At 49.6% G+C, this 21,668-nt stretch overlaps 2 protein-coding genes across 9 annotated transcripts in view; both read left to right on the forward strand.

Annotated features, from left to right (window-relative positions):
* The window catches only part of Ttf1 (transcription termination factor 1), a 30,350-nt gene extending 24,006 nt beyond the window's left edge, over positions 1-6,344 (forward strand). The window contains exon 13 of the mRNA XM_063244086.1: positions 5,297-6,344. The gene's annotated coding sequence lies outside the window, so the exon portion shown is untranslated. The remainder of the gene's footprint in view (positions 1-5,296) is intronic.
* A 1,720-nt stretch (positions 6,345-8,064) lies between these two features.
* The window catches only part of Setx (senataxin), a 64,675-nt gene continuing 51,071 nt past the window's right edge, over positions 8,065-21,668 (forward strand). The window contains exons 1-6 of one of the 8 annotated variants that reach the window (XM_063244082.1): positions 8,065-8,198; positions 8,784-8,887; positions 9,274-9,384; positions 15,205-15,388; positions 18,402-18,615; positions 20,268-20,377. In XM_063244082.1, coding sequence (XP_063100152.1) covers positions 9,353-9,384; positions 15,205-15,388; positions 18,402-18,615; positions 20,268-20,377 — 540 coding nt within the window. In that variant the 5' untranslated portion in view covers positions 8,065-8,198; positions 8,784-8,887; positions 9,274-9,352. Of the gene's footprint in view, positions 8,229-8,277; positions 8,888-9,273; positions 9,385-15,204; positions 15,389-18,401; positions 18,616-20,267; positions 20,378-21,668 lie in introns of those variants that run through there. The other 7 variants (XM_063244080.1, XM_063244081.1, XM_063244084.1 and 4 more) reach the window with 7 other exon arrangements.

Raw genomic sequence — 21,668 nt, forward strand, 5'->3', positions numbered from 1 at the left:
CCCAGCCCTCGGGAAGCTAGGGCAGGTAGGTGGACCACCACCGTGGACTCCAGGCCAGCGTTGTCGACAGTTAATAAGGCCAGCCTGACCTACATAGTGAAATTGTTAGAAAAAAAGAGAAAACAAAGATACCAGCTCAAGAGGCAGGGTGGGTTTATTTGGAGCAAGCCTGAGAGCTCTGGTGTGAGGCCCAGAGTGGCCTCTCTCCTACAGGCCGTGAGGTCTTTTGCAGGGTTGGGAGCCTAAGGGAGGCCATGAAGGGGAAAGTCCAGTGGGAAGGAATCTCGCCGGCCGCCTGCCAGAGACAAGGCCTGACAGATGCAGGGTGGGGCCTTGTCGGGAGCAGGGTGCAGGACAGTGGGAGTCACGGTCATGGGTGGAGCCGTGGGTACTGGGCCTCACTGGTCCCTGATTGCCCGTCGTCAGCAGGTGTGACAGCAAGGCAGGCGGAAAGAGGCTTCCAGTGGCCTCGGGTCAGCCGAGGATGGCAGCAGGGTTGGATTCCTTGGAGATCCTGTCTCACAAAACAGCCACCAGATCTGACCTTTGCCACCCTCCTGTCTGTGTGAGAATCTAGTAGCTGAGAAGAGAAGCCGAGCAGGGTGGGCAGTGTGTGTCAAGGAAGTCCAGCAGCTGAGGAGGCCCTAAGGGAAATGATAGTGTGGTCCAGGGCGTGTGGAATCCAGGCCTGGGGAGGGCGCTCAGGCAGCCACCCTGCCCGTGGCTGGGGCCCTGAGTCCCATGGCTGGCTCACTCAGCTTGCTCACTGTGGGAAGGGGCCGGCAGACTCCATGCTGGGGCAGCCAGGCCAGCAGTAGCAGCGGCAGCAGAAGAGGAGAGGGCAGCAGGGAGCAGCGATGGGGAGGAGGCAGTGAAGCCTAGTCTCAGGAAGTGAACCCGGGTAAAGACAGAAACAACGCCCATCTCACAGGAAACAAGGTCAGAACCACAACAAAATTGCTTCAAGAGCCTTCAAGCTGGGTGTGGTGGCACATGCCTGCATCCCAGACTCAGGGAGGCTGAGGCAGGAACTTCATGCCCAGCCTGGGCATTGAGCAACATCAGAGAGCAGCTTCCCCTTCCCTGCAGTGACCAGGCACCTCAGCTCCCATCCACGCCAAGGCTGAGCTCTACTTGTGTGTCCTGTGGCCGTGCCCTCACCTTTTCTGGGTTTGGTCCTCTACAGATTACACCCCAACACTGCCAGTCTTGTGTTCTGGACCCTGGTCACCAGGTAGACAAGTTCAGGAAACACTCCTATATCTGTGAATGGTATCAACTGTTGGGGTTTCTACCTGGATGTTCCCCAAGCCTCATGCACTTGTAAACCAGGCTTGGGGAAATGATAGTCCCTGGGGGAGTGACAGTCATCCGTAGTTTAGGCCATTGATGGGTTTAAAGCCAAATGTGCCCTTAGAGTTTGGGGGCCAGGTCAGAAGAGGTGGTTGCAGAGGTGTGGTGTGGCTGTGGTGGGCGTGGCTTGGTCACGGAGGCGTAGCCTAAAGGCCTGGGGCAGGAGGAGCACGAGTCCCACCTGAACAACTCAACAAAACTGTCTTCAAAAAGAAAAAGGACAGTGAGAGAGGCCCCCTAGGTTCAACCCCCAGAGCAGTTAAGAAAACTGAGAAGTGCCCAGGAGAGTTCCAGCCCGTGGGCAGGAAAGACCTGGCAAGGGTCGAGTCCCCACTGTACCTATTCGGACAAACTGGCCACTCATCCTGGACCTCTTCAGGATGGAGCTAAAGGAAGGGTTCAGGTACGAGTGGGCCGGGCCGGCCCCATCGCCAGGTTCCGGGCCCAGCGCCCCTGGCTGTTCCCTCCCAGCCACCCAGGGCCATGCTGTCCTCGGGCTCAGATGAGCACAGAGGCACAGGGACAGGGGTGACTTATACCCAGGGCTCACGGCCATCAAGGAGGAGTCTGGGTCCCAGCCCAGGAGTCGGCCACCAAAACCTGTCCTTGGGTCCCCGGCACCCCTGCACAGGCTTCCACCCCGTGTTCTGCGGGTCCAAAACCCAGGCTGCAGGAGCGGCCAGTGCTCTGTGCTCCGCACCTTTCCCCAGATCCATCTGCCAGGTCCCGGGAGCAAGCGCACTCCTGTGTGCACACACAAGCACACACACGTGCACACACGTACCTACACCTGTGTCCCTTTCTCCTCTCTCCTGTTTGCTTTCCGCTGTGCTGCAGTCACACAGTCCGCCCTCCTGTCACCACTGTAAGTGTGCAGTTAAGTGGCGGTCACTACATTCACGATGTCGTGTGGCCACCACCACCACCGCCCAGCTCCGGAGCTATCAGCCCCCGCAAACCTGACACTGTCCCCAGAAATGCAGCCCCTTCTCCCGCCCCGCTGCCACCCTGCCGCTTTCCCTGCACCCTCCTGACCCTCTCAAAGCCGCGCTCAGGGCCACAGTGCCTGTCTTCCATGCCTGTCCTCTGTGACCGGCTCCCTCCTTTAGCCCCGTGGCCCCGGGGTCCACCCGGCTGCCCCTGGGCCAGAGTCGCCTCCCTCCGAAAGGCTGAATTCCATCCCTGCACCTTACACTGCGCTCTGCCGCCCCTGTCCTGTCTGCTGCTCTGCTCTGTTCCGCTGTGAATGAGCGTGCAGAGCCCTCGGGGGCCCCTGCTGCGGGTCTCCAGGTCTGTGTCTGGAAGTCACGTGGTGACTCCACACTGGTGGAGGAGCCGCTGTGCTGTGGGGTTTTCCATTCCCATGCACCACACCGCGTTCCCACCAGCGTGCTCGAGGGTGTGGACTACTCCACAGCCTGCCACGCTTTCTCTGCTGTTTGTTTGTTAGCATTAGCGTGGCCATCCTGGTGGGTAAGAGGTGGTCTGCAGCCCCGCCTCCTTCCTTATACGCGGGCAGCATGGTCCACTCCTCCCCTTGCCATTTTGTCCGTAGCTGCAGGTCGGGTCCTTTGCCACACAGTACTCCATGGGATTCCCGGTGTGGATGCAGCATTAACCATCCCAGCACCTGCTGCGGGGCACCAGGTTATTTCTGTTCCTTTGCTCTTGAACCAGTACGGTGATGGAAGTGGTTTTGCCTGTTCTCTCTTATCTGTGCAGGGAGACCTGTAGGTAGATTCTCAGATGCAGGGCTGTCAGACTGGCAGGTTAATTTCTGATAGGGTTGCAGGCAGAGGCTGCTCAGACCTGTGGTTCCCTCTTCTGCCAGGCTTCACAGCCCCCTAGAATACAGAGCCCTATCTCAGGCATGTGGGGCATCATCTGGTGGCAGAGTCTGGGAACTGGTATTTTCCACATGGGTGTCACCTCCAGTGGTGATTATTTTATTTGGCCTCTCTCCCTCCTTCCCTCCCACTTTTTCTCTCTCTCTCTCTTTTTTTTTTTTTTTTTTTGTCTTTTTCGTTTTTATCGGTACTCATGACTGCCTGCTTACAAGGCAGGCACTTAAGTCGCTGAGCTAAATCCCCAGCCCCCTCTCTCTCTTTTGGGTTTTTTTTTTTTTTTTTTTTTTTTTTTTTTTTTTCCTTTTTCCTTTTTATCGGTACCAGGGATCGAACTCACGACTGCTTGATTGCAAGGCAGGCACTTATGCCGCTGAGCTAAATCCCCAGCCCCTTCTCTCTTTCTCTCTCTCTGTCTCTCTGCCTCTCCACCCTGCAACATGAGAACGTGAGCCCTGTGGCTGGCCAGGACCACATCTGTCCCACTCAGGGCTGCATCTCAGCACTCAGCATGGTGACTGGCTCCGCACAGCTGGGTGGGTGAACACATGGTGAAGGCCTGGAACGAACGCCTGCTGGGCCTGGGAACCCTGGGCTTCACTGTGTCCCCTTCTCCAGGAGACAGGGTCTCCCACATGGCACCAACACATCCAGCTGTGACTGTAGCAAGGGAGGCTGGAGGGAGGCAGGGAGGGAGGAAAGGTTGAGCAGAGGGGCACAAACCAGGTCACAGGAAGCCTGGAGCCACCACCCAGCCCCCCACCCTGGGCCTGCCGGAGTTCACGTCTACTGGAAACCTGGCTAGGTGCACAGGGCCACACTGGGTCCTTTGTTACTCAGCCAGAGCCACACTGGCCATTTGATACTATCGCCCATCAGGGAGTGCACTCCAGGAACTCAGCCACAGTCTCTGCAGCCCAGCAGAGTGTGGGGGTGCCGCACCTTCAGGTTGAGCAGTGCTGGTGGGTTGCCATGAAGCCTTCACCACAGAGAGGTGAATGCAGTGCAGAGGGGCCTGGCTGGCTTGGGGTGCAGGTGGTACCCAATATGATGAGCACTGCTACACAGAGCAGGTGCCAGCCCTACTTGAGACCTCAGCGCCACTTCTCCCTGAGGGAGCCTCTTGTAGAAGGACAGTGTCCACTGTCATGGCCTGAACCAGACAGATATGGGGGGGGGGGAGAGAATAACAAGAGAGGGTGAGGGAGAAATGAGATTGAATATTATGGGGTCTTGGCCTAGCCCCGATTTCCTAGACAAGTAGATGGCAAACAATCAGCTTTAATAGAGACAAATGGGGGGCTGGGGATTTAGCTCAGCGGCATAAACGCCTGCCTTACAAGCAGGCAGTCGTGAGTTCGATCCCTGGTACCGATAAAAAGGAAAAAGACAAAAACAAACAAATGGTACAATTTTGGGGCTCTAGAGGAATTAAAACCTTCTAATGGAATTTGACATTGCCTGGGATTAGGAGAAAGAACTCTGGATGGCCATATTTATTTGGTTTTCAAACAATGGAAGAAGATAGTGAGGCTAGTATGGGAACTCAGCAGGACCTTGGGGGGCAGTTTGAAGACTTCTTCAATTTGTAAATTTTGCCAATGAAGAGAACTGTGTTATCTCTAAGTTGGCAGCTTGATTGCTGTGGAGCAGGGGTGTCAGCAGCTCAGGTCCTGCACACAGGCTGTTTTCCAACACAGCCAGAGGACCCTGTGTTACAACCCGGTCTCCAACACAATATGACTATTTTCATGTGCACTCAACATCGTTTTGGGCTCCAGGCCCAGTTTACCAGGTCTCCATGTTCAGGACTCAGGAAGATGGATTGTGTTGTAGTCAAGGGTTGTACACAGAAGACAATTCAGATCAGGACATGGAGTTTATAATATTTTTATAATGGTCACCGGAAGTTAACACAGGAGAATGCAGGAAATCTATCCGCAACACCAACGACATAGATTATTTAGTCAAGAGTCTAAACCCCATGGCAATGTCCCACATGAGTCCAGATAAAAACCCAGAGCTCAGGACAACGCCTCCACGAGTCCAACTGGAAGTCCAGAGCCCACAAGAAGGACTCACATCAGTCTCTTTTACAGATCTGTGCTGGGAAGACCCAAGAGTCAGTGGTGGAAGCCAGAAAGTCTATGCCAGCAGGATGAAGGAGCTGTGCTAGCAGGATGAGGGTTCTACACTGGAGCCGAGAAGTCACACTCACAACAAAGAGCGGGGTCCTGAAAGGCACCACAGCTGTCCTCAGTGACACGGAGGCCCCAAGCTCCTCTGACGACAAGCACAGTTGGGTACGTGCCAGGAAGCAGCGTGACAGGTTCATCCTGGAGAACAGGCAGCACATGTCTTCCCCTCCAGAGCCAGGAAGCAGTGCTCGATGTGAAGACCAAAGCTTCTCCAGGAGAACCAACAGCTCACACAGCAACTTGTAAGAGAACCCACAATGCCTCCTTCACGCCTCAATCCCTTCCAACACCTCTCTTCTTCTCCACCTATTTATCCTGACAACCCTCCTCAGGTGGAGCATCTTCTCTCAGTGCATGCTGATGTAATCCAGCTGGCATTAAGTTGACCACCAGTTTTCAGACCGTAACAGGTTGCTTGTGCTATAGTGACTAGTTTGGCATTTATATTCTTTCATAGCTACTTCACTAAAGTCAGTAAAAAACGCAATATGCAGCTAAATCTATGTCATGCAATTAGCATGGATATACCCCAGAATGTGAAGCATGGATAAAGAAACCCAGGTGTTTGGCCAGTGTGAAAGAATCCAACCCTGCTGCCATCCTCGGCTGACCCGAGGCCACTGGAAGCCTCTTTCCGCCTGCCTTGCTGTCACACCTGCTGACGACGGGCAATCAGGGACCAGTGAGGCCCAGTACCCACGGCTCCATCCATGACCGTGACTCCCACTGTCCTGCAGCCCTGCTCCCGACAAGGCCCCACCCTGCATCTGTCAGGCCTTGTCTCTGGCAGGCCGCCGGCGAGATTCCTTCCCACTGGACTTTCCCCTTCATGGCCTCCCTTAGGCTCCCAACCCTGCAAAAGACCTCACGGCCTGTAGGAGAGAGGCCACTCTGGGCCTCACACCAGAGCTCTCAGGCTTGCTCCAAATAAACCCGCCCTGCCTCTTGAGCTTCTCTGTTGTCTTCTTTTTCCTAACAATCTTGGAAAGCTCTCTCCCCTCCTTTTAATTTTCTAATTTTCAATAACTTTTTAGATCCTTGTATTTTTAAAAAGATGTGTTACAGGCTGGTCCGATGGCAGTGGGTTATCAGAACTTATTAACATTAGTGTCACTAAAGTTGGTATACCACCCTCCCACTGCTAAATTTGACTGGCTTATAAAAAAAAATGTACTACAAAAAGCCTTCTTTTAAAAAGCATGCAAGTAGGGCAAGATGGTGTATATTTGTAAGCCCTGCAGGAAGGAGGGTGGAGGATCACCTGGAATTCGAGGCCAGCCTGGACTATATAGGGAGATCCTCTCGCAAAAAACTAAACAAACAAACAAAAATCTAAACAAACAAAAAATCCCCAACAACCAAAAAGACCACATATACAATTGACTATAGTACAACGTAAACACTGTGCATAGTGGGGAGATAACGGGCGGCGTGGGGGAGGTTGTGGCATGGGAGGGAGGAGGAATAACGGCCAAGGCTGGGGTAAATCCCAACAGTTGTCGGGAAGCCACGCCCCTTTCTAGAACGTTCGCTGGATTGGGTCTCCCCCACCCATTCTTGCTGTGCATTTCATTCCTGGAGTAGGGTTCTTCGGGGTAAGATCATTTTCTCTCCTGTCTGGTACGAGTCGCTACCAGGGATGACTTATTTGTCCTGTGTTAGAGTAGAAGCCAGGGCTGAGGCCTCATCATCAGGGTCAGGAGCAGGTGTTAAAAAACGTGGTTTGCATGTGCAATTTTTACTTTGGATTTTTGTTACTTCCCATTGGTTCTGGGAATTTAACCCAAGGCTTTCACATCGACCTACCTCGCCAGCCCATTTAAGTTTACTGATGTATTCTTTATCTTTAAAATTCGAGACCGTGCCTGCCTGCCTCTGCCTCCCAGACTGCTGAGACTGGAATTGTGCACCACCACGCCCGCCGGTGTACTCTGGGATCGTGTGCTGCTTGCTTTTTTAATACCTTTTTTTTTTTTTTTTTTTTGGGTCTTTTTCCTTTTTATCGGTACCAGGGATCGAACGCACGACTGCCTGCTTGCAAGGCAGGCGCTTATGCCGCTGAACTAAATCCCCAGCCCCTTGCTTGCTTTTTTAACCTAACATTCTTTTCAGTTATACAAAGTGTTCGTCCCTCAGTGCGTGTTTACAGATCGTCCGGGTCTAGCTCTGGAGAACGCCCGCCCACCTGCCCGGCCACCTGGGCGCTGAGAAAGGCAGAGAGGAGCGGGGACGGCAGGAGGAAGGCGCGGCGCGACACGGCCAGAACCGCCTGCTCCGCTCCGCTCCGCTTTCGAGCTCACTTTCCGGTCTATATTAGCCTGGGAGCCGTCCGGGACCCGCTCTGCGCGTGCGGATCGCCTCGTCTGGCTGCCCCGGTCTCCGGCCCTCTGTGAGTGCGGCGCAGACCTAGGACCCCCGCGTGTCCGCGGCGTGCAGAGCCTTCGAGCCCCGGCGGCCTCGCCATTCGCTCCCCCCGGGTCAGGCGCGCGGAGCCGCCACTCGGTCCAGCCTCCCACCTCTGCGGCTCCAGGGCCGGGCCACTCAAGAGGGCGCTCCCGATTGGTCGAGTCCCTGCACCCCGGAAGTGACGCCAAGCGCGGGCACGTGGGCGTGGCCTCTAGCGGCTTCCCTCCCCCACGCCCCGCCCCTCGGCGCACCAAAACAAGACAGGGGCGGCGGGGCGGGCCGGAGGACGGAGGGCGCCGCGCGGGGGCGGGGTCTGCGCTCGCGGCGGCTGCAGGTTGGACGCTGGGGCGTCGTCCCCCACTTCCGGCGACGCTGACTTCGGGGCCTAGGCATGGAGGTGCGCTAGCGGTGGACGCGGCCGAGCGGGGTGAGGAGCTCTACGCGCTGATGGCCGCGGGCCCGGAAGGCGGGACCGCGCGGGCTGCGGCGGGGGAGGGGCGGGCGCCGGGAGCGCGCTCGCGGCGGGCGCGTCCCGGGCCGCCTCGCTCTGTGCTTCTGTGAGCACGGCGCCGCAGAACTGCGCGCCCTCGTGCGGCGGCGGCGCGGATGAGCGGGTTCTGCTCGCGCTGCGCCGTTTCCCGGAGGCCAGGGATTCTGCCGGCGGTGTCGCGCCCTCGGGGGCCCGCCTTAAAGACGGAGCATCGTACCGCGGGCTCCGCCGCTCCTGGAGTGGGCGGAGAACGGCTGCACAGACTGCGTGGGTCCTGTGAAGCTACCTGCGTTGGCGGATCCGGGGTTCGGGTGCCCGAGCGCTCGGCTGGCCGGACGTGGGCGGCCCCACAGGAGGAGGCCCTGCAGGAGGAGGCTGTCGACCTGTGCAGCTGCCTTAGTGGAGGCACTGGCTGTCGCCGTCGCTGCCTCAAGTAGGGCTGACCGGGCCGCTTGGAAGCACTTTTTCAGCTGTGTTTCTTTTACGTCTCAGAAGAGTTCTCCTGGAGCCCGAGGTGTGGCTATGTGTAAGTCCATCGTTCCCGAGGCCCGCCATCCGAACTGAGAAAATCACTTCTCTGTAGGCCGTTTGCCAAGGTAATTATTTTAAACTTTGAAGACTGCGTCAGTCGTTGCATATGTGTCAAGCACTGGCGATGCAAAGCTCTATAGACCAGGTCCTTTCCCTAAGAGACTCGCGATCACCATCACCGAGCGTTGGGCAGCAGAGTGAGTGGGAGTTCAGACCCTCCTCCCCCGTGTTGAGCACAGGTTAGAACCATACACAAGTTCCCTAGGCTGGAGCAGGAAGGCGGTCAGAGGAAAGAGCTAGAGGAGAGAGAGAATGCTACAGGCCTTCCAAAGGCAGCGCACTCAGGGAACATTGCACATCAGCGGTTCCTGCAAAAACCACTAGTGGAGGGCTTTAAACCTGAATATGAGTTTTACGAACTCGATCTCATCATTTACTTTTTTTCTTAAAGTTCCTGAGATTAAGAACCAGGCAGAAATACGAACGATGAGTATTCAAGGCAGATAGAAGAGCTTCTGTAAAGTCAGGGAATGCCAAGCACCATGAAGTGTTTTAGGAGGAGGTAAGTATGAGGCACCAGTGTGTTGCTGAGGCCGGATTGTGGAGGGCCTAATGTGTTGAGTTCAACAGTTGGAATTTTATTCCAAAGCCAGAGGAGGAGCACTTGTGCCTTTGAGATCTGGAGTGTGCTTGGGCTTCTGGCAACATTTTGGAGCAGTGATTGGTGGTGGATCTGGTAAGCGATCATTTAGGCTTTTTTGGTCGTTGGACAAATAATGAAATATAGTAAATTAAGGCATTGGCTGCAACGCTGAGAAAGAAGAGATGTAGACCTAAAGAGGTAGACTCTGGAACTTAGAGACAGGACTAAGGGGAAAGGAGAACATAGGGTAGGGTAGGTGACTGGTTTGAAAGTTGAATAGATAGAAGTGCTGTCATTCCAGAGACTGCAGGACGGGTAACAGAGGAAGGACTTTGCTCTGCCAGGCATGCAAGTAAAGATATATTTTAGATCCCAGGCATTTCAAGAAAAGTGTGTTTTTGCTTGTTTTAGGTTGAAATTGGGTGCATTTGTAGTCCAGCTACTTGCTAGTCCAAGGCAGAAGGACTACTTGAACCAGGAATTTCAAACCAGCCTGGGGAATAGACGATCCTATTTCAAGAAAAAAGAAAAAGGAAAATTACATTTTCTGTCTTTGGGATGCTCTAGTATAAATGTAGTTGAAATGATTTAAGGTCACCTAAAAATAGAATATTGAATGAAGAGGTTAGGAATCTCAAGCCTTTGGGGACATTTAGATGTTGAGCAACAGAAGTAATTTTTGGGGATTATTAGGTTGAACAGTAGTGTCAGGAGGACAGTGTGGTGGTGTAGCATTTCATAGAATTTAGCGTCAGGTAGAGAGCCTGTTAGATTTGGTAATAGTGTGTTGCTAAGGGTTTTGTAAAAATTTTTGCACATGCAGTACAGTGCAAGGGTAGAAGCTAGAGTGCAAAGGAGTGAAGGAGTGGGAGGTAGTGAGTATCCATCTCTTTGTAAAGGTTCACTGGGTGTCATGGCACACACCTACAGTTGCAGCACACAGCAGGCTGAGGAGGAGAGTTGTCTTAAGACCAGCCTGAGTTACAGAATGAAACCCTGTCTCAAAACGCAACAACAGCAAAATTAACTGGGAAGAGTAAAAGAGGTTGCTTGATGTTTGTGGCAAGTTAGTACTGATGTTGGTACCCCGAAGATAAGTCTGTGGAAAGTTAAAGTTAGGTCTTTGATGAAGCATCTTAAGCTGTCCTTTGAGTTGGTGCTCAGGGAATGACCTGTTTGTGTCTTGCATCTTGATTATTGTCTGTGGTTCAGTAGTGATTCTAAGCGGTTCCAGTCCAGTGAAGGTCCTTTTTACTCTCTGAAGACATACTGGTTTTAGTCATTTATAAGCAGTAATTTTCTGCTTAAAGAGTAGCAGAGTAATTCTCTGCCACTGAGATTTCTTGGGCTTAGCTTTTGAACTGCAGTGATTTTAGATTTTGGAACATAACTGCACATAGTGTGGGCGTTTGAGAGAAGGCTTCTCTGTGTGCAGTGCCCTGCAGCAGTGTCCGGTGTGTATCTCCATTCCATGCGCTTCCCTTCTTGTGGCAGTGACTGATAAATGGCCCGAGAGAGCACCGGTCAGGCTTTGTAAAAGCACTGGGCCAGTTTTACTTCATCGGCATGGAGACAGGCTGAGAGCCGGAAAGACGTCAGCCCTTCCCCCAGAGGAGAGGCAGAGTTAGATCAGGGTTAGGGAGGGGGCTGTTCTCTGAAGGAGTCACCACTTGGGATGCCAGTGGACGGATGAGTTCATGGAAAGGTCTGGAAGGCCGGGCACATGTGCAGATAACATCAGGCACTCCGTGCTGGGGAGAGTGCCTGTCCTGGTCTCATCTTTATGACCTTTCTCTGTGTACCGAGGACCTCATGGCTCATTAATGGATTCCTGCTGTTTGCTGAGAACAGCATGTTTGTTGATGGTCTTACCTGGGTTAGGCAAGACAGTGCCTCCCATCAATTTAGAGGAAATTGACTGTTCTTTCTGGAATGTGAAAGTATGCGGGCTGCCTCACTGAGGGAAGTGAAAAGTACACTGTAGTTCTTCTTAATACACTACCTTTGTCATCTGCTCTGGTAATTAGAGTATTCAAGATTTTATTTACATTGTGGTCTCATAATTATGTTTTTTTGAAGTGTAGTATGATTGCCGGTTTTTTATCTGCCAAGCCATGCTTGAAACAATGATGTGTGAGAAATTTCTGATGTTCCACCTCCTATATTTAGGTCTGAGGTCACTCCCAGCAGACTACTAACTTCCCCAAACTGTTAAATGCAAACCACTAACTTGCCAGTATTTTGGTAATATTTCTCTTAAATAACATAATTGTATGTTACCAAAACATAGTGAAGAATGTGTCTCTTCCTGGTTCTTCGCTGTTGGTGCCTCGCCTGCACTGACCTTACGAGTGGTAGGCATTGGTGAAAGGAATCGAATAGTATCAGGAGAGGGCAGATTTCCGTAGCTGAACTTGCATCACTAGTTTTTTCTCCAGATGGAAACTGTGTAAGTCACGTTGTGTTCTTTTGTTCCATTTTTCAGGAAACTTTCAATTTTTGAACACAGTTGAATCGTACTACTTCTAAATGAGTTTTAACCCCTTTTTTGACATCTTATTTTTAAGGCTCTTCTCATATATACTTAATATATTGAAAGTTCCTTGAGCTGTTTGTAAAAGCATGAGGCTAGTAGGCTGCTGAAGTATAAGTGAAAGCCATGTTTAATCTTACAAATGAGTTCTCAAGGTGGACCAAGCGTTTGCTTATTTCTACACATTCACATATGAGTACCTAATCACGGTTAGGAAGACATTAGGGAGTTTTCAGAGAGCTTCAACTGTGAAGTGCGGTTTTGTGCAGTGTGTTAATGGTTTCCCTTTGGCAGATTCCTCTCGAGTGTAAAGGATGCTTTTGTGTTTTTTGTTGAACCTGGGCCTTGTGTGTGCTATGCAGACTCTGCTTCTCACCAAGCCACCTCCCCATCCCCATAGTCACTTTTGCTGCAAATTTCTGTATCCAAACATTCAGGGACTTTAAGTTTGCTCTTGTCTTCGTTTTCCTTCCTAAAGGAAGGAAAATTTTAATACGCTGTCTGCCCGTTAAGTTCTTGATGTGTGTATATGCTTTAAATAGAAGAGGAGGACTTTTTTGTATCTCACTAGCCAGTCTCTACCTCTGTTAGGATGGTCTCTGCGCTGATGAGAATGCATGGGTCAGGGTCCTTGGCTTTGTGGAGTGAAGTTACAGTTGGATCTGTAACTCCCTCCCAATCTGGTTGATAGTTAACTGAAGGTGAAGTTTTCAAAGATCAGGTCCGTTGGATAATTTTCCAGCCCAGTTCCTCATGATTGTTTCCATATGAAAGAACACTCGATTCCTCTCGTGTGTCGAGTCTTCCCTTCATTGCAGCAGACAGGCAGGGAGTTGCTTGCCCAGTACTCAGTTGGCCTGTGTCCGGTGTTGGTCTCAGGGACCCTGTCCCACAGGCCCGGGAAAGTGCTTTAGGTTCTTTATCAGGTTATGCCAGCGTGTAGCAGGTGGCTTATCCTCAGTTAGTTCAACCTTGATTGATTGGTACAGGCTGTGTTTCCCAGGGGTGTCAGCGTCTGCGGCTTTAAGGAGGAAAGGTTTAGTTTGTGTCCTGGTTTGTAGAGGCCTCTGTGTGCTGGCTCCAGGCAGGGCAGAGGGGCAGAGGGGCAGAGGCGCCTTGCAGAGCAAGGGCTCCTCCCTTAGCCTGGTTTTTGGGTTTAAATTGTTTCAACCATAGATATAAGCAGCGTTTTTGTTTTTTGTTTTTTTTTTTCGGTACCAGGAATCAAACTCAGGACTTTGTGCTTCCCAGGCAGGCAGTGGCCACTGAGCTGACTCGCTGGCCCTGCGGGACATTTTTGATTCTCTTTCTCTGTCCCACCCTTTAGCCTCACTTTGCATGTCTTCTGCCCTCCTTGATGACTTCATGTATGATCAGCACATGCGTTGGCTTTTTATGTGGCCGTAGTGCAGTGTGGGCTAATGGTCTTTCCATTAGTTTTGTTTCTTTTAGGACCAGGAATCAAACTCAGGACCTTGTGCTTGCCAGGCAGGCACTTAGGCCAGTGAGCTACATCCCTGGCTTTTCTACTAGATTTTGTAAGTGCATTTAGTTATAGGGGAAAAAAATAGTGTCTTAACTTATATTTATTATGTCTCAGAGAGATCTCTCTGGGTTCTGACTTTGATTGATTCTGGTTCCAAATCCTCTCAGGTTCATATCATTTGTAGTTCTGATGAACCCACCATATATGTGTAATACATTCATGTATCTTTTATATATATATATATATATATATATGTATGTATGTATATAATTATATGTATAATATGTATTGTCAAACCTTTGGCAGATTTGATTTGTGAGATTTCCTCTTTCCTTATACTGTCTTGCTATTTCATTCTCTTTGGTAGTGCTAGGTGTAGGTTATTGTAATCCTTTAATTTTTGAGTTTGGATGGTGAGTGTTCTGATGGTATAAAAATGTTGAATGGAATAAAAAAACTACTCATTAGTAGAAAGTTGTTAACATTTATAGCCATAAATTTGTGGTGCACTGAAGAGCAGTGATTTATAGATGCCAGTTCATACATATGTATGTGTACATACATATACGCACAGATTTGTGTTTGTGTGCTTTCTAAACAAGAAAATTCTGGGGCTGAAGATTTAGCTCAGTGGCATAATCACCTGCCTGGAAAGTGTGAGGTCGAGAGTTTGACCCTTGGTACCAAAAAAAAAAAAATCTGTATCTGGTTTCGTTTTGTTTAAGACAGGTTCTGACTGTGTAGTGCAGGCTGGCCTTGAACGCATTACCTAAGTGAGAGCCCACACTGACCTCAAACTCATGATGACCTTCCTCCCTCAGCCTCCGGAGTGCTGGGATTACAGCCATGCACCACCATGCCTGGCATTTTTTTTTTTTTTTGAGACAAGGTTTCACTTTGTAGTGTAGACTGACCTTGAACTCATTATGTAGTTTGGGCTGGCCTTGGACTCAGTGATCCTCCTGCTTCATCTCTCCTAGAATTACAAGTGTGTGGCACATGCCCCGATTCTGTTTCTGTTATTATTATGGGTTTATATGTATGGATTTTTTATGTTGACAGAGAGTTCTGGAACAGGGCTTCTGGGAAAGTGAAAGATTTCCTGAGCTTTATAGTTGGCTGCCAAAAATCTGTATTTGAAAACAAGTAAGCTTGTGTCTGGGTGTTTCCCATCAGTACTCTACGCAGTGGGTTTTTCTCGCAGTCCTGGGCTTGAATCCAGGGCCTTGCCCTGAGATATCTCCCAGCCCTTTTAAACTTTTTTAACTTCGGGGACAGGCTCTTACTGAATTGCCCAGTCTGGGCTCGAACTTGTGATCCTCCTGCCTCAGCTGTCCAGAGTGCTGGGATTACATGTATGTGTTACTGTGCCCGGCTCCTCTACATAGTTTTAAGCCTTTTCTGCAGCACAGCTGTATATTGCTTTATGTTGTTTATCACTGAGGATGGGCTTTCAGATTTGCTTTTGTTTTGCGGTGCTGGGGATTGAACCCAGGGCCTTAGGCACCCTAGGCTAGCACTCCTACCACTGAGCCTACCACATCCCTGCCCTGTGGTTCGTAAGTGTGATTAACAAAGGGTCTTGCAGAGCATTGTGGCTGTGGAGGCTCATTTAAGTTGAAAACTGGGCCAGAAGTGGGAAGTGTCACGTCCTACACCCCGAGCAGGTGTGGGTGCTGTTTCTGACTTAGGTAGTAGAGTGCCTCCGTTCTGGCCACAGGTGCAGAATGAGCACGTGCTGTTGGTGCACACCAGGTGGGATTTCCACCACGGACGTCCTCAAGCGCTACGCGTCCAAGACCCGGGCCCGTGAGTTCCAGACAGCAGATGAAGACCTCTGCTACTGCCTGGAGTGTGTGGCCGAGTACCACAAGGCCAGGGATGAGGTGCCGTTCTTGCATGAGGTAATGTATATTATGGGGCGTCACTCTCGGAATGTTGTAAGTAGGAAGAGACGAGTTGGCTCATCAGAGGCATTCATGGGAGGGTGTGATGGGAGTTCTAGAAGTGAAAGAATGTCTAGTACCTGCCTCACTATGATACAGGGGCATCGGGCTCAATGATTGCTTACCACCCATGGACTTGAACCGGACCCCCCAGCAGAGTTTTAGGATCTACCTTCCATGCCATTTTAGTATAAAACACTTGCTGAAAAGAAGTTGTGTATGGAGTAGGTTTTGTTTTGTGTTTTTACACCCGTGCCCCGCTGACATAGGTGAGTGGCTGGGGTGGGTTTTATTGGTCGGTGCTCTTTTCCATGGAGAGCCTGGTTTATTACATTTGTGTGAGGAGAGGCAGCACAGGTCTTGCAGTTGTGTACTGTGTGGGGAACGGGGCTGATTGCTTATGAGCTGTGTTGAGAAGCTTGCATTGTAGCTTTGCTAATGGTGAGGTCAGCCTTCTCCAAGAGCTCACATCTCAGGCTGTTGGCACCCATGGTCACGACGAGGAAGGAGAGATGGGGAGCGGAGGGCCTGGCTCAGGCTGGAGATGAAGGAGCTCCAGCTCTTCGTTCCCCTTCACATTATTTCCCGAGGGTGTGGAGCTCCTGGTGGTGACACTGCCGAAGTGTGTGAGCCTCCCATACTCCGGGGCCGGAGCCTGCCAGCGGGGCCCCGTTAGAAAGTGTCTTCTGCAAACCCAGTACAGCCGTACCTTATTTCCCTCTTTGGTCTCTTGTGCCCCATAGAGACAGTGTATTTGACAGTTTGAAGGTTTGTGGCAAGCCTGCGCTGAGCAAATTTGCCAGTGCTGTTTTCCAGTAGCACGCACTCATTTTCTGAGACGTGGCCAGTTTTGGTACTCTAGCATGCTTCCTACTCCCTTATTACACTGTCTTTTATGGGGATCTGTGATGAATGAGTTTGGATGTTAACTGTTACAATGGTTTTGGAGCGCTAGTAAACCGTACCTGTGTAATCAGATGATTTAGAAAATGCCGTGCTGGCTGGCCGGGTTCCACCTCTTTCCTTCTGTCTTAGTTACTTTTTACTCGTTGCTGAGACAAAATACCTGAAGCCCAAAGTTGGGAAAGGAAAGGTTTATTTCTTACAGTTTTTGGAGGTTTCAGTCCACACTCAGTTGGCTCCAAGACAGGCAGGCATGGCGGGGCTGCAGTTCATGGCAGCCGGCAACAGCAAACTCGAGCCAGCAAAGAGAAAGACACACCTTCTTCCTGCCATTATATTACATCCTGGCTCCACCCCTATGTGGGTGGAGCACTGACACCATCAATCCAAGCACTATACAATGAGCCATCACAAATGAACAATGCAGACTCATGAGTCCTGGGGGCCACAAACACAAACCATGACATCTTCCTTTGGGACTGCCTTGGTCTCTGAAACACAGCCAAGCACAATGAGATTAGGAACCCCCCCCCCCCCAAAGGAAGAGTCAGCGCCTCTCACTTTGTCAAGTGCTGGAAGATTAAATTCAGGGAGGAGGCCAGACTGGGCTGAAGGTGAGGCCTGCCAAACACCCAGCCGGACTTTGGGGGGTGGGCAGGGACTCCCTGTGCAGTTCAGGCTGGCCTTCCACTGACGGCCTGCCTCAGCCTCCCAAGTTCTGAGATGACAGATGTGCACACCAAGCACTATTCCAATGAGCATACGAATGAGAAAGTGAAACAGCAAGTGTGCGGTGGTGAGTTCAATCCTGGTACCAAAAAATCAGGTGGGGTGAAACCTGCAAGAGAACTAGAGTGACTGGTAGAGCCTGAGGTTGTGACAGTAGTGACACAAGCTTGTGATGAAATGTACAGGGATGGAGATAGCCTCTTGTGGCTAAGTAAAGTGATTTCTTTTTTCTGGTACCAGCGATTGAACTCACAACCTTGTGCTTGCCAGGCAGACGCTATGCCACTGAACTGTATCTCCAACCCATAGAGTGATGGTTGAGATGGAAAATACTTCTTGTGAAGATGCCATGCACATTTGGAAATTAAAAAAAGGATCTAGAGTACTACATAAACTATATTGATAAAACAGCAGCAAGCTTTGATAGGACTGACTACAGTTTCAAAAGAAGTTTTCTAAGTAAAATGCTGTCAAAGATCATCAAGCTACAGAAAACTTGTTTGCAGGGAGAGAGGTACCAGGGATCGAACTCACAAACTTGCGCTTGCTGGGCAGGCACTTACACTGCTGAGCTAGATCTCTGGACCCCTGCAGAAAACTTGTAAGAGCAGAAGGGTCAGTTGTGCAGTGAACTTGATTGCTAAGAAGTTGCCACAGCTCCCCCCGACCTCAGCAGCTATAGCCTTGCCTGATCAGCAGGCCTCCTCCCTGAGGCAGGACTCTACTCGGAAGGCCCGGACAGCTGTAAACATTTTAAAGCAATTACGTACTTTCTGTTTCTGTTTTTCAGGCAGGGTTTCGCTATGCAGTTCTGTCTGGCCTAGACGTACTACATAGCCCATGCTGGCCTCGAACTCTCAGTGATCCTCCAGGTGCTGGGATTACAGATGTGCGCCACCACGCCCAGCTTGATACTTGCAATTATATGCATTGTTTTTTGGATATAGTGCTACTTAACAGACTTGAATAATGTAGAGATAACTTTTACATGCCATGGAAAACAAAAAATCCGTGTGACTCAGTTTCTGTAATGCTCATTTTATTGCAGTGGTCTGAAAACAAACAGCACTTCCAAGGGAGGGGAGGTCAGTGTGTGATGGCGGGTACTTGACACTCAGTTTTTTTGGTGGTACCGGGGATTGAACTGTGGACTTCACACTTGCCAAGCAGGCGCTTATGCCACTGAGCTAAATCTCCAGCCCGCACTTCACGCTTCTGAATGAAAACAGTGAAAGTGCTGACGAGTACTCGGGGAAGGCTTTCAAGCATGAGCGTCCCCTCGGGCGTCACGTGTGCTGATGAGCGATAAAGTGCGCTGGCCGTTTCTCTGTTGCTGTAGGTTCTGTGGGAGTTGGAGACCTCCCGTCTCATAAGTCACTTTGAGAAGTCCATAAGGGGAGAAATTGAAGAGGATAACGATGAGTTGTACATCGTGGACAACAACGGGGAGGCACAGCTGTTTGACTTCAGCGGCCAGGACTTTGAGAACAAGCTTCGCGTCCCTCTGCTGGAAATACTGAAGTACCCGTACCTGCTGCTTCACGAGCGTGTCAGTGAGTGTCTTGGCGTTTCTCTGCATATGCCAGGCGTGCTGCTGTTAAGAACTAGGGGCTGGGCAGAGTGCACGTCCAGACCCTGGCTCTGATCCCTGTACTTACGTGTGTACAAGTGACTGGAATTGAGGTTACAGATTGATAGTGAAAGTTTGCTTGCTACAAATCTTACTGGGATATTTAGTGTTATTCCTAGCCTTTTATTAGGACAGTTTTTGAACATAGATAAGTAAATAGAGGAACACCACCTACCCCCATATAGATTCTAGAATTGTTAACATTTTGCTATCTTTGCCTGTCCTGTATCTCTGTCTATTCAATTAGTTTTCATTGTAATATGTCATAGCAAGGTTCTTAATCTCGGCACTAGTGAAATTTCGGACTGGATGATTCTTTGTTGTAAGGGACTGGGCCGCTTACTCCAGCATGTTAAGTAGCACTCTGGATCCTCCCACACCCAGTAGCAGCCTCCTCCGTGGCTGTGCTGTTGGGACAGCCACAGATGTCTTCAGACAGCGGTGACTGTGCCTCGGTGAGGGAGCAGGGCACGCTCCCCTGCGGTGAGAACCACTGAGCTGCGTACTTTTCACTCATCTCCAGGGGGTAACAGTGTGGCTGTCTAGCCCAGGGTTATTTGTATTTCTTATGAGTCTCTTAAAACTAATTCCTAATTGAGTATATCTAATGAAAGAAATCGTACTTTTAAGGCGTCCAACATCCAGTCTGCATTTCTGTTTCCTCAGGAGGTTGTTAAAGTGGTTTTTTGGCTGGTTTGTTTAGAGCCCAGTCAGGGGGAACATACATAAGCTTTTTTTTTCTTTGCAGCCATAAATTTGAGGTAAAGAGACCATATAATTGCCCTTAGAAAAACAGATGTTACATTTTTTTTTGTATTAAACTTGTTTCTCTGTCCTTTTATTTCACTAAACTGAAAAGATTTAAAGATTTATTTGGAGAGGTCATTCTTCCTAAATCAGTACATTCAAAGTAATTAGGTTTTGAATTCTAATAAAGTATTAAATGTATTAAAGAATAATATATCCAGAAAATTAAATAAGCTTTGTGCTTCTTTACACTTAGCTACCAGCTGGGTCAAGAAGCAGAGCATCAGTGGCACCCCAGCAGCACCCCTGAGGCTTTTCTAGGCACCCCCACTCCCCAAAGCCAGCCACTAGCATATCTTACTGACATGTTACGGGCATACTGGCTTTTGAAACTTGGAAAACTGAAGTTAATGGATCTGACAGGGTAAACAGGTAGTTCAGGTAATGGCAGGGGGTGAGTAGTGTTTGGAGGAAAACCCAACTCCTCGGTCTGTACCAGGTATAATAACCTTGGTTGACCAAAATGCAAAATGTGTATGGATTTGAACCTGTAGCCATATTTCTGAGATACTGTATAGAGATGATTATGCCAAGTATTACAAAAGGTGCACTAAAAGTCAGAATAATCCCCCAGTCACCTTGAGATCATAATTGAGTATTCCTCTGGTGTAAATACTGTTCTTGCATTTGTGTTGTTAGCATTTTATGCCTCCCTTAAGGAAAAAAGGATGAAGTTTTACATACAAAAGAATCAAAAAGCCAGAGTTAGGGAATCTTGCTAAGCTGTGAAGATTTCCGCATTTACCACCTTAACTTTCTTGGGTTTAGATCAACTGTGTGTGGAAGCACTTTGCCGACTGGAACAAGCCAATTGCTCCTTTCAAGTTTTTGAAAAGCATCCAGGGATCTATTTGTTTTTGGTCCATCCCAATGAAATGGTGAGTACTAATGTCAGCCAGTGGGGAACAAGCTTTATTTTTATACATCTAGGTAGTTCTGGTAGAGGTTTTAGGTATTTTAAAGTACTTGCCAAAATTTTTTATGTTCTTATTTTAAATTTACTATGGTTAAGTAGGAGGTGCTGGAGGGTCAGAGAAGAGGGCATCCAGGAGGGCAGGAAAATACTTCCTCTTGGGGGATGCTTGAGATGAGTACAGAGTAATTTTCTTTCACTTTGTTGAACTGAAGTGAAGGAAGAGGGCTCTTTTTTGCTTCTCTTATTATCTGCCCCACTTGAAACATGGAAATTCTCATTAAAATATCTGAAAAAATTACTTTGCTAATAGATGAGATTTAAGGAGGTGGGCAGGAGGACCAAGGAAGCCCTAGGTGCTAGATAAGAAGAAGACTTAACATGATGGAGGGCAAGAAGGGCTGCAGAGGGCAGCGCAGGGCGGCGCCGTGCCGAGGGCGGGGTCTGCTCGCTGTGCCGTGGGCAGCTCGAGCTGTAGCTGCCCTGCGCTTTGGCCCTTTTGACTGGTTTCCTCATTGCACCAGTACAGTAGCCATGAAAGGCTTAGTTTGCCTGCCAAGCTAAGGTAAGGAGAAAAGGTCACCTTCCCTTTTTATCTTCTTACAGCAGAGAAATCGTGGTAATGGGATTTCCAGTGAAGATTCCAATAGAAGCAAAAATATTAGGGCACTGTCTAGACATGCAGGTGGCACACATCCTTAAGGAGGAAGAAAACTGAAACCAAAACCGGCAAAGGAGAGTGGAGAGATGCGGAGGTGCACATGGAGGACTCAGAAAGATACAGATCAGGGTTAGGACGGTCCGGAAGCGATAGACACACCACACGTTTACCTGAGTATAGGAGACTCCTGATTCTCTGAGGCTTTGTAGTGTCAGAGAAGAGAAGGGCCCCTCATGTTTTAAACAGTGAAATTTAAGAACATCAAAAACAACTGAGAAATGTCCAGAGAAGATCATAAGCAAAGATAAAAATAAAAACGAGGTTAACACCGGATTTGTAGCAGTGAGTTGCAGGCAGGAGGACAGTGGTGTGTGAGAGTATCGAGGAGGAAAGCTTAAAACCTAGATTTTTATCTCCAGCCAAACTCAAATTGGAGGATATAATTACCATGTCATATAAAAGGTCCTAGCAGGGTTTTTCATAAAAAGATGTGCAAAGAGAAGAAATCATGAGAGAAAAAGTTGACTACTGTGGTAGAATTGTCTTTAAAGTTCAGTGAAAATGAATGTATCCGTAGTAACTTGGGTGGGGAATA

This window comes from Cavia porcellus, unplaced genomic scaffold, assembly GCF_034190915.1.
Source record: "Cavia porcellus strain 051 isolate PalLab524CR breed Dunkin Hartley unplaced genomic scaffold, mCavPor4.1 scaffold_49, whole genome shotgun sequence".
Lineage (NCBI taxonomy): Eukaryota > Metazoa > Chordata > Mammalia > Rodentia > Caviidae > Cavia > Cavia porcellus.